Source organism: Alexandromys fortis, unplaced genomic scaffold, assembly GCF_014885135.2.
Source record: "Alexandromys fortis isolate MF-2015 unplaced genomic scaffold, M_Fortis_MF-2015_v1.1 scaffold_72, whole genome shotgun sequence".
Classification (NCBI taxonomy): domain Eukaryota; kingdom Metazoa; phylum Chordata; class Mammalia; order Rodentia; family Cricetidae; genus Alexandromys; species Alexandromys fortis.
In genome coordinates, this window is record NW_026067969.1 from 8,432,267 (window position 1) to 8,443,811 (window position 11,545).

At 54.8% G+C, this 11,545-nt stretch overlaps 1 protein-coding gene across 3 annotated transcripts; it reads left to right on the forward strand.

The window, feature by feature from the left end:
* Nucleotides 1-864: 864 nt before the first annotated feature.
* Nucleotides 865-11,195, forward strand: Ak1 (adenylate kinase 1). Of its 3 annotated transcripts, none has more exons than XM_050155308.1 (7): nucleotides 865-954; nucleotides 3,840-3,878; nucleotides 5,245-5,280; nucleotides 5,634-5,797; nucleotides 6,595-6,711; nucleotides 9,515-9,706; nucleotides 9,855-11,195. In XM_050155308.1, exons 2-7 carry the CDS (start codon nucleotides 3,872-3,874, stop codon nucleotides 9,921-9,923), a joined length of 585 nt encoding a protein of 194 aa, XP_050011265.1. In that variant the 5' UTR covers nucleotides 865-954; nucleotides 3,840-3,871; the 3' UTR covers nucleotides 9,924-11,195. The 3 variants fall into 3 exon arrangements, with proteins under 3 accessions (XP_050011265.1, XP_050011266.1, XP_050011264.1); XM_050155309.1 differs by lacking the exon at nucleotides 865-954 and adding an exon at nucleotides 3,620-3,676; XM_050155307.1 differs by lacking the exons at nucleotides 865-954; nucleotides 3,840-3,878 and adding an exon at nucleotides 4,922-5,025.
* Nucleotides 11,196-11,545: the final 350 nt, after the last annotated feature.

Genomic DNA, 11,545 nt, shown 5'->3' on the forward strand with positions numbered 1-11,545 from the left:
GCTGCTGCTGTTGCTAAGGCAACACCCAAACTTCTGTGGCTCTCTAGCATTTACAAGACAATTTGCAGTTTCACCCCAACTCGCCATTGGAGCTGCTGACTGTCAAATACACTAGTTCTGAACCTTGAGGGTCCTGGGCTCTCATCTGTGCCCTGCTGCTTGAGTACCTGTCACCCAGTGCCCGTTGTCCTGCAGAGTGACTTCCCACCCAGGAGCCTCAGGTAGCTTCTGGGTCCTACTCTAGGTTCCCTGGACACAGCTGGTCGGCTGCTGGCTTAGTGCTCCACCCACGTGCTCACAATGAGCGCTCTCTCATGGTTTACACCCCCCAGGCTGGATATACAGAGCATTCTGAAAGTCTGTATCTCAAGTGCTCAACTATGGGGCACTGCAGGCAGCTTCTTGGGGCAGCGTTCTTATCTACCTAACCACCAGATCTTCGGGGTCCCAGAGGAGCTCAGAGTCTTTTCCAACAAAATTGTCTCAGGGTGGGGGGGGGGGTCTCAGAGCATGAGGACTGTGGCCCTTGAACCCCAAGGTCCATACCCTGGTCTCCCTCCCTTCTTACTTGCCTCTTTGCCACCAGCTCCATGAGATCTTACACACAACCCGTCCTTCTGAGCATCAGTTTCTCCAGCTGTAGGACCCTTGTCCGTGGGGAGTGATGTGAGCACAGGGGAGTGGTAGACTTCTGTGTGCAGGTTCAGTCCCTGGGGTGCCTGTTGGGGACGCTCACTCTTGAGAGGCTCTCCATCAGAGTCCCTGCTTCCTCCTCTCCCCTCCTCCTTCCCCCCCTCCCTCTACCCTCCCCTCTCCCTGCCATCTCGCCAGAGTGCTGGCTCCCAGCATGCCATGCGAGCGCGCTGACAGCCTTATAAATAGCCGCCTTTGCAGGCGGCTGAGAGGACTGACAGGGCACGCACTGGCCCCAGCGCCCACTACACCCTCCCCCAGGTCAGTGTGTGACTGCTCCATTGTCTGCCCGTGCCGATTCCACCGAGGGAGTGGGGAGACATCACCTGTGGGAAGGTGGGGGTGCTTGTGTCAGGCTGCCCTTGGGTTCTGTGTTTCTCGTGTGTTTGTTGTTTGTATCCATGGTTATGGACTGAGCTTTTGCATGTGTGTTCTTTCAGCTCTGGGTGCATGTGCCCTGTGGCTGTGTGTGTGAGAGACTCCTCCCAGCCTCACAGACCCCTTTGTCCCACCTGGCATTTCTAGGGCTTCAGGTCTGTGCCCTTGGCAGATCCCTGCTGAGGCCCTAAGGAAAGGGGGACAGACAGCCTATGGCCCTGCCCCAGAGGACCTGGGGACCTGGGTAATGGTAGCCTCGGCGCTCCTAGAGCTGTAATGTCACTTTGAGTGTTGGGAGGACCTGAGGCCTCTGGACGGTGGAGCGCTGCCAGCACCTCCTGCTGGATCAGGGGCTGTAAAGGAGCCTTGGAGCCTGACTCACAGCTCTGGGCAGCTGCTTACCCACAACACTTGAGTAACAGGCAGACTGGCGAGAGAGGGGACAGTGGCTGCCCAAGGTCACACAGCTGAGAGATGGAGCTGTGATTTGAACCCTATCTGCTCGCCAGCTTCTGTGAGAGCGTCTGCCGAGGCCTTGTGATTAGAGATGGTTGTCCTATGGGGCCTCTTCTCCCTGAACTACCTAGAAGACAACTCCGCTCATATTAGGAGTCATTGGGGCCCTGGCCCAGGGAGCCTTATTAGGCCTGATTGCTTAGTCTGTAACCTTACTCTGCCTGGGACCCCTTGCCTCCTGGAGGCCTCCTCACGACCTAAGTTATTTTAGATCAAGGAAGTGGCAGGTGTCTGTGGGGCAGAGGAGCTTAGGTTACCAGGAGGGGTGGGGCAGGTGGAGTAGAGTGGCCTCCTAGGACATCCTGGTGACTGTCCAGAGCCTGGGACACTCCTCCTCCCCTGGGCAACTGCTGAGGGGCTTGGCAGCTCCACCACCCCCTTCTGCACAGTCTGCTGGACTAGAAGCTGTCAAACTGTCTGCTCGTGTATCTGTGCAAAGTTGCTCAAGGTCCTTGTCTGGTGTGGGGCTCCAGGCCTGAGCTTGAACCCAGACAGAGACTGGAGCTAGTCTGCCTTCCTCCCCAGCCTCAGTCCCCTCCCCAGATGACAGGTAAGATGGAATGAGGGTCCCAGTCCAGGGCTCATCTCCTGCCAGGCCCAATCAGGGCCAGGAACAAGGCTCATGGTGCAAGAGAACAGTCTGGTACCCTCTGCTGGGTGCCCTGCCACCAGCAGTTCAGAGGGGACACCTGTGGAATTGTGCGGTGGAGTCTTGGAAGCACCCTGAAGTAGGGGAGACAAGCTGAGGTCTCCAGTAGCTTTGGAGAAAGACATCCCCCAAGAATTGGATATAACACTGCAAAGGCCTGTGGGCCGGTGGGCAGGTGCAGTCAGGAGGCAAAGGCCTGTGGGCCGGTGGGCAGGTGCAGGGGAGGGGCAGCCAGATTGCCCAGCCCCTGCCAGCTAGGTTGAGAGGTGAGGTTCAGGTTTGATTGAGGGAGGCAAGAGGGCAATACATGGAAGGCTGTGAGCAGGAGGGTCACATAATTGTTTGCCGAGGAAAATACATCTGCCCATTGTGTGTGTGTGTGTGTGTGTGTGTGTGTGTGTGTGTGTGTGTGTGGTACCCTGAGGCTCCGTGATGGCGGGCCATGATCTAGGGGCATAGACCACAGGTAGGGAATGAGAAAACAGTTTTTTGTTTTGTTTTTGTTTGTTTTGGTTCTTCGAGACAGGGTTTCTCTCTCTGTAGCTTTGGAGTCTGTCCTGGAACTAGCTCTTGAAGAACAGGCTGGCCTTGAACTCACAGAGATCTGCCTGCCTCTGCCTCCGAGTGCTGGGATTAAAAGTGTGCACCACCACTGCCCAGCTGAGGAAGTAGTTTGAAAGAGGCTGGAGGGGTTGGGATTTGTGAAGAAAGGGTGGGCAAACTGGGGAAGGTGAAGCAAGTTCCCTGTGGGATGAGTGGTAGGACCTCGCGTGAGGTGGACTTGGGCCTGCTTCAGTCTGAAAACTGGAAAAGGGCCAGAGAGCTGGCTCAGCAGCTGAGAGCACTTGCTGCTCTTCCAAAGGACCCAGGTTCTGGTTCTAACACCCACATGATAGATAGCTCACAACCACCTGTAACTCTAGTTCCAAGAGATGTGTCGTCCACTTGTGGCGTCTTCATGTACTGTGTGCACATGGTTCGCTTACATACATGCAGGAAAAACACTCATCCATATAAAATTAAAAACAAAAGAACCAGGAAGAACCAGGTGTGGCGAACACCCCTGCAGTCTCTCCCAGTGCTGGGGAGGTGGAGGCAAGAGGGTTGCTGTTAGTTGATGCCAGTCTGCGCTACACAGAATGACCCCCATCTTAAAACAGAACAAAACCCAACAAACTGTAAAGGATGGTGCCCCAGGAGTATCCCTGGGTCTCTGTCTTAGAGTACTCTTCTTCCCACTGGGCCAACATTCCTGTGCCCAGGGGGCAGGGAGCGTTGTCAAGGCACCTGGCCCCATGCACTAGGGACTCTTTCGGTACACTCCACAGTGCTGTTCACGCCCCTCTGTGACCTCCATCCAGGTGCCTCCAAACAGACCAAGGCACACACTGGAGGGGTGACGGAGGCAGTAGAAGCCAGCAGGAAGGTGGCTTTTCCAAGGTCGTTCTGCCTCCTGGGCGTCTGTCTTCCCTTTTAGCCTCTGTTTGGAAATTGCATGTTGGAGCCTGGCACTTACCTGCCGCTGCTGTGGGCGGGGCTTGGTGGAAGCTGAGTCAGGGGTGGGAGGAGAACCCCTCACCCCTGCCTGTGCCTTGTCTTGCAGAGCCGCTGAGCTAGCTCCCTGAAATCAGGAGGATGGAAGGTATGAGGCCCTCTCCTGGCTACAGAGTGTCTGTGTGTCAAGGGGTGTGAGTTCTCACGAGTTGTCCGGAAGAGCTGGTGGAGGCCCCAGGCGTCTTCCTCTGGCCTGTCACGATATGCCTGGCCTCTAAGCCTAATATGAAAGGCCTCTTTGAGGGCCCCAGAACTCACCTTTGCTAATATTTATAGCCAAGCCTGCCCTTTTCTGGGGTTAGGAGGATGCTGGGCATGGGGCTACGCTGTACAGCAATTCCAGTTGTATCAAATGCCAAGCAGGGGGGTGGGGGTGGGGTGGGACAGGCGCATGTCGGGCCTTTTCCGGGACTCAGTGTCCCTGTCACCAATCAGGTGGATCCTAAAGTCCTGAGTCTTCCTTGCTCCTATGCTCTGGGATACGGGCAGAGTGCCAGGGTGGGCTCTGGTTTCTGGCAACACATTCCCCGGTCCTGGGCCTCTGCCTGGGTGGCCCTTAGAGAGCTGGTCAGACATGAGTGCTGCTACTGTCTAAAGCTAGCGGCCGCCAGTCTGTCCCTTAGCTGCCTCTCTCAGCCTTAGGCATTCCCTGGCAGTTCCTCAAGGCTCTGGCCCCCTAGCAGCCTGAGCTTCCTGGGCCAGGGACAGAATCCCACCGCCTCCTGGGTCAGGGACAGAACAAAGAGGCTGCTTCTTGGCGAGGTCCCTGCCCAGTTCCGTCTCCCTAAGGGGAGGAGACCTGGGAGAAAGTCCTGGGTTCCAGTTTGAGTTCAGGTGTCCCTTGGGTGCCCCTGCCTCTGTAGACCTCAGTTTCCCTCTCCACAGGGAGTTGTGAGGTCCTTTTGCACTGAGGTCAGGTAGGGGACCCAGGACCTCACTCATTCCACTCTGTCACCTACTTCCACCCCAGGCTGTGGCTTCTAAGGAAGCAGTCTGGGAAGTCTGCTTACCTCCCTGTCTGAGTAAGAGTCCCATTTGCCCACAGGCCTCCTCCCTGGCAACCATCTCTATGGCAAAAATATGTTGTGGTTGTCAGCCCAAGTTACTACTACTGGGAAGGACAGCAAGGGGGAGGGCCAAGCCAGGGAGCAGAGGGGAAGGTGGCTGCTCGAACAGGATCATGGGCTGCTGTTCATCTAGTGAACCCCAAGAAGAGGGAGACAGGAAAGCCAGAGGTGACCAATACCTGGGGTCGGGCACCCCCAGAAGGCGCAACAGGGTTACCATCCCAGTCCCCTTAACCTCCTCTGAGTTCTTAGCCTCTGGGCTTTGTGTGGGTTCAGAACACCCCGTACCCTTCCCTGCTCACTCTGTGTAAGCCTGGGTCCCCAAGGTACTCTGTCTGCTTGTCTAGCCAATCACTGACTGAGTCCTGTCTCCTGCTCTCTCCACAGAGAAACTGAAGAAAGCCAAGATCATCTTTGTGGTGGGTGAGTTGTAGACAAACACATGGTGGGCAAGCGGGAAAGATCTGAGCAGGCGCTGTGGAAGTCTGGGACTAAGGTTCTTTCTGTGTTTTTTTTTTGTTGTTGTTGTTTGTTTGTTTGTTTTGTTTTTGTTTTTGTTTTTGAGATGGGGTCTTTCTGCATAGCCCTGGCTGTCCTGGAACTTCCTCTGTAGACCAGGTTGCCCTCAAACTCACAGAGATTTGCCTACCTCTGCCTCCCGAGTGCTGGGTTTAAAGGCCTGTGGGGTCTTCTGGTCTTCTTTGATTGAGGGACCCTATCAGTGTCCTTCCTTGGGGCTTTCTTTTGGGGGTTACTGAATGCATTGGTGCTTGCAGGTGGGCCTGGCTCAGGAAAGGGCACCCAGTGTGAGAAGATTGTGGAGAAATATGGCTACACCCATCTCTCCACTGGGGACCTACTGCGGGCAGAAGTCAGCTCAGGATCGGAGAGGGGCAAGATGCTATCATCCATCATGGAAAAGGGACAGCTGGTGCCACTGGTAAAGGGCCCTGCTGGGGACTGGGGTGGAGGACGGTGGCGTGGTGGCGTTTCTGAGCCTGAGCCCCTGGGGTCAGCCAGCAAAGCCTGTGATATGCTGTCAAGGGTGACCAGGTCCCTCTCTAGCTTGGAAGCCTGTGTGGTTGGTTCCCCATTGCCCTTGGTCAAATGTTGCTTCCAGAAATGACTACGACCCTGCTTCCCACTCTGCATCCCTAGGACCTTGGCTGTTCGTCCTAACTCCCTTAAGGCTGGAATGACCTTCTTTGTTGGCACTCAGACCCCTAACTTTATACTGGAATAGTCTCCTTCTGTTATGTTGTTTATTGGGTTCCATGGCACCCATGTGGTAATCAGAGGACTACTTGAAGGAATTGATTCTCTCCTCCCACCATGTGTGTGCTGGGGATCAAACTCAGGCCATCGGGCTTGGTGGCAAACACCCTTACCCACCCAGACATCCTGCTGACCCATTGCTCCCCCTTCTTTACTCATATTTTATCCCTCCTTTCTGTGTCATGCTTAGAACCGTAAGTCAAATGTGTCCCCATCTGTCCCCTGCCCAAGACCCTGGACATGCCTAGGGTAGAGACAGGAAGCCTGCAAGAGCTGGTTCAGTACTCAGGTTCAGTACTTTTCCTGACTGAGAAGGGGTTCACTTAAGCCCAACTCTGGAGAGAGGGGCTTTCTGGGACTCATGCATGCTCCAGGAACGAGGGCAGCTTGGGTAGACCAACATGAGGCAAGGCCCAGACGGGTGGGGAGAGAAAGCTCAGGAGCCCCTGTGCTGCACAACAGGACACGGTGCTGGACATGCTTCGCGATGCCATGCTGGCCAAAGTGGAGTCTTCCAATGGCTTCCTTATTGACGGCTACCCGAGGGAGGTGAAGCAGGGAGAAGAGTTTGAACAGCGGGTAAGAGGCCCTTGATCGGTTGTTGGCCCGGGCCCGGGCTGCATCTGAAAAGAGGGAGGGGAATGGAGACCTGGAGACCGGCGCTGCCGGTGGAGTGGGGTGGGGAAGGTCACATGAGACCCATCATAACTACTGCAAGGAAAGGCATGATTCGAGAGACTTCATCTTTGTGGGACTTGTCACCCCAGAAACACAGCCCAAGGGTCAGGAGCAGTACTAGCCGAGTTTACCAGAAGATGGCGTCAGGGTGATATGGAAGAAGGATCCTCAACTCTGACTGGAACCTTGAATGCCAGGGACAGGACCCATATTCTTTCCCAGCCGCAGGGAACCTGTCTGGGGAGAGCTGGCATCAAGAATGACAGTTCTGCCAGGCGGTGGTGGCGCACACCTTTAATCCCAGCACTCAGGAGGCAGAGAATGACAGACAGTTCTAAGTTTCCGCAAGCCTTTGTCCATTGGGAAAACAAGGTCTACAGAGTGAGATGCCGCCCCCAAACACACATGTGCACAGACAGACCTTTGTGCACATAATGCATTTCTACACAAGCAATAGGCAACATAGGATGCATACAAACACATACAGTGCACATACGTACACACACATACAGTGCACATACGTGCACACGTGTGCTCTGGATGTAGCAAGCACTATAGGAGTGCATGTATGTGAATCCATATGCTGGCACATGCATGCATGTATGCATACATTTACACCACATATGGCCACACAGGGGACTGTGGGGCTGTAGGTGCTGTGTGTGGGGGGGGGGAGGAACAAAGGTGAGGTGGAGGGCTAACTGGGCATCCTGGTGGGCTTGGGGCAGAATAATGTCCAGTCTCACTCCTGCCCACCTTTGTAAGGCACAGCCAGAACAGGGGACTGTATGTTGCAACCTCTAAGAGTCTTAAAGACCTCAAGAAAATGCTTGCCTTGTTCTGAGCCTTAGCTTGCCAATATGTGAAATGGGGGTTAGTCTAGCTTTCCTTGAGGCCGCGGAGCCTGTAGCAACCCCATTTCCCCAGTCGTGTGACATCACCTGCAACCCTCAGGGCCACATCCAGCAAATAAAAGTGCCTATCAGTTCTATTACGATAATAGCCTATCAGTGCTATTATTGCGAGGGACTACAGATTTCACCCAGGGCTTGGTGGCATCCTCTGGTATCCAAATAACTGAAGTTCTCATATCTTGGCACTAGGGGGTGCCAGAACTGTACTAAAGGAGGAGAGGACCTAACCGTGGCTTGTCCTGCTAGCTAAAATGCTGCTTTGGGGTGGGCAGTGTCCAAGGCCCACTCCTCAAGCTAAATGCCCATTTCCAGATTGGGAAACTGAGGCTCTAGCCAGGGATGAACTGCCCAGAGATTTAGCTGTTACCATAGCCCCACCACCTCCACCCAAAGTCTGCTCTGTTTGGTCCTGGGGACTCAGAGTGTCTGGGTACCTGATGACTGATGGACAGGGGGTGACAGCCTTAACCTGACCTTTGTCACCCACAGTCTTATGTAAGAGAAGAACCCTGTAAACTGTCCAAGGTCAGTAGGTCACGTGATCACTCCTCCCTTAAAGTAGTTGATGCTTGTTACCCTAAACCCTCAACCACCCAGGAGACAGACCCCCAGACTCAGAAGGGCACTTGGTTGGACAGAAGCAGGAGAGGAACTGTGTGTGGCAGTCTGGGTGACAGCCGCTTAGAACCTCTGGAGACTGACTCAGCTGGACTCCGAGGCTGTAAAGAAGACATATCCCGGGGCTGGAGAGATGGCTCAGTGGTTAAGAGCATTGCCTGCTCTTCCAAAGGTTCTGAGTTCAATTCCCAGCTACCACATGGTGGCTCACAACCATCTGTAATGAGGTCTGGTGTCCTCTTCTGGCCTGCAGACATACACACAGACAGAATATTGTATACATAATAAAAAGAAGTCCTAACCCAGGCCCAAGGCTATCCAGAGAAAAGTGGCTTTCCCTCCCTCGTCCTAGGAAGGCCAGGCATCCTCCTCCTTCCCTCACAAACCCAGCCTAGCTGGTGCCAGGCCTGGAGAGCTGGTGGAGAGAGACCGGCTCCCCGCTCTGAGGGGTGGGGTGCCATTTCCAGCTTCAGAGCAAGGCCCAGCCTGGGCAAGGGACACTGGAGAGGCACTGGAGGCTGAACTGAGATCCAGGGCTGCCAGGCCTTATTCCTTCACACGGCTCCAAGCCATCTTTGTGATGAGTGGCTGATACCAGTGACAGTGACATCATTCAGATTTCCTAACAGTCTTCACCCTGTCCCTGCTCTGGTTTCTGTCAGTCAGGCCTTATCCAGTCTTCAGCTCCCGTCTTGGCCGAGGGAAATGGGGGGTCACTAGGAAAATACCTAATCTGTCAAGGGGAGGGGAGACCAAGGGACCAGGAATAGTCAGGGTCACATCTGAGAAGACTGCCTGGGGGCAGGTGGGGGGTGGGGATGAGATTCTAGCTCAGGCTCAGTCAGTCTCAGATGTGGCAAAGAGACAGGTCCCACAGCAGAGGGACCTGTGCTGGCTTGGCATGGGATGGAGATGGATAAAAGCATAGGCCAGTGTGGTCAAAAGGAAGAAGGGAGGAACAGGGTGCTTTACCTGTGGCGAGGATGTTGGGCTTTCTCTTGGAGGTTCTAGGAAGCTGTGGAAGAGGTGTGAACAGAGGAGTGACGGGTAGTTGTTTTAGGAAGGCCCTCTGGCTGCCTTGGGAAAAAGACTGACGTTCTGAGTGGGTCTTGTGAGGGGCTTCCGTGTTGGAAGCAGGAACGGGTCCCAGTGATACCATGTCCTTCCTACAGATTGGACAGCCCACACTACTACTGTATGTGGACGCAGGCGCCGACACCATGACCCAACGACTCCTGAAGCGAGGGGAGACCAGTGGCCGTGTGGACGACAATGAGGAAACCATCAAGAAGAGGCTGGAGACCTACTACCAGGCCACGGAACCTGTCATTTCCTTCTATGAGAAACGCGGCATTGTGTGCAAGGTGGGGTTCTTATGAGAGGTGCTTAGGCCAGCCTCTCCCTCTGTTTCCCTTGCTCCTTCTCCCCCTAGTTCAGTGAGTCGCTATTGGAGTGGGGCTGTGTGTGGATCCTGCCGTGGCATCTCTGCCCTCATCATCTGTATCCCTGCAGGTCAATGCTGAAGGCACCGTGGACTCTGTGTTCTCCCAGGTCTGCAACTACCTGGACTCCCTGAAGTAACTGGAGACCCTGGCCAGCTCCCAGTCTGCCCCACCCTTGCCCCCTGACCCCAGGCATCCTGGCTCGAGCCCAGCGTCTCCACCCTGCCGGGCTGTGCACAGACACAGGAAGCCACCTTATCCTGTTCCATGGACATCCGAGCACTAAAGGAATTGCCAAGGACGTTTGGGCTCACTCCCTTTTCTTTGCTTCCTAGTGAGGTGATTCATGCTGCCACAGCTGAGGGTCTGGCACTGCCTGCCCATTCTTGCCTGTGCCTCAGCCCAGCCATCCTGTCTCCCTCCAGCTCTGCTGGGATCCTAGGCCTTCCTCAGCCAAGCCGTGTCAGGCCTAGGGGCCTCTGGGTTGACAGACAGACTGCTCCTGGGCCTAGGGGCCTCTGGGTTGACAGACAGACTGCTCCTGAGCTCTGAAGTTCAGCCCCTTTCTCATAGCCTTACTGTATGGTTTTGACTCTAGGCCATCATCTCTCTAGAGTGAGTTTTCTTTTTTCTTCTTTTTTAAGACAGCATTTCACGTGTGTCTCAAGCTGGCCTCACATCTGTTATGTACCTGAAGACAGTCTGATCCTCCTGCCTCTACTTCTGAGTGCTGTACCCACAGGTGTCGTCTACCACTGCTGCTCCTGGTTTATGGGGTGCTGGGGATCAATCCTGTGACCGTGTATACTAGGCCAGCACGCTATTTCTGACTGGGGCCTGGGCTGCAGTGGGCATAGGGCACGGGCACACCAGCCGGGGCCACATGGCTACCAGGTGGCAGGCCCTGTGCAGTGGAGATACAGCTAGGTGGGATGCTGAGGTCAGGGTAGCCTTCCTGAGGGGGACTCGGTGTGGCCCTGCCAGGCCTCACCATCCTGTGAGCTTTTTCCTCAGTTCTAAAACTTATTACATTGTGTCCCAGGCCTTAGCCTCAGTGTTAGGACAAGGACATACTGATCAAGGCGTGTGAGTTGTCATAGACATGGACGTGAGGTCAAGGATCAGGCCTGGAACCTGGAGAGGACACCCGAGATGCCCAGAGGAGCTGTCACCTCTCATCACATAGGAAGGCTCTCTTGGTGCTCACTGGTCCTTGACCTCTTCCCCCATCACTAGTGACTTTCCCTCCATGCCCAGACAGCCTGTAGCTGGCTGCCCCAGCTGCGCCAGGAGCACCTGCCCCTGGGGGTGACTGTGCTCGTCCCTTCTGATCCTGCCAGGGGGCCATCTTTCCGTCTGCACCCTCTATTCAAGCTGTCCTTTAAAATAAATAAACATATTTCAGTTATAACGGTGAGTGTACTGAAACAAATCAGCGTTAGCAGGGAGAGGGCAGCATCACTAGGAACACGCTTTCGCTCAGCTAAGGTTTGGGGGCGAGCTGTCTACACCTGTCCTCTGTCCCCCATGTTGACTTTAGGAAAGCGGAAGAGTCTGGAACCCCACGTCACTCTGTAGCAACCCCCCCATGTCGCCATATAGATGTGTGCACATGCATGTGTGTGCAAGCATACCCATGCACACACAATTGTGCAGACATACACTCTTGCACAGACTCCCCCCCACAGACCTTCTGAACATGGTTGTCTTAACATTTCACAGGGGAGGAGAAAGCTGGAGAAAGAGGCCTGAAAACCCCCC

Bases quoted from the DNA above. Each gene is read 5' to 3' on its own strand.
- Ak1 (XM_050155307.1), top strand. From the start codon at position 4,971: ATGGGCTGCTGTTCATCTAGTGAACCCCAAGAAGAGGGAGACAGGAAA. The intron at 5,026-5,244 runs GTGACCAATACC...CTCTCTCCACAG, and splicing joins GGGAGACAGGAAAGCCAGAG to AGAAACTGAAGAAAGCCAAG. The intron at 5,281-5,633 runs GTGAGTTGTAGA...TGGTGCTTGCAG, and splicing joins CAAGATCATCTTTGTGGTGG to GTGGGCCTGGCTCAGGAAAG.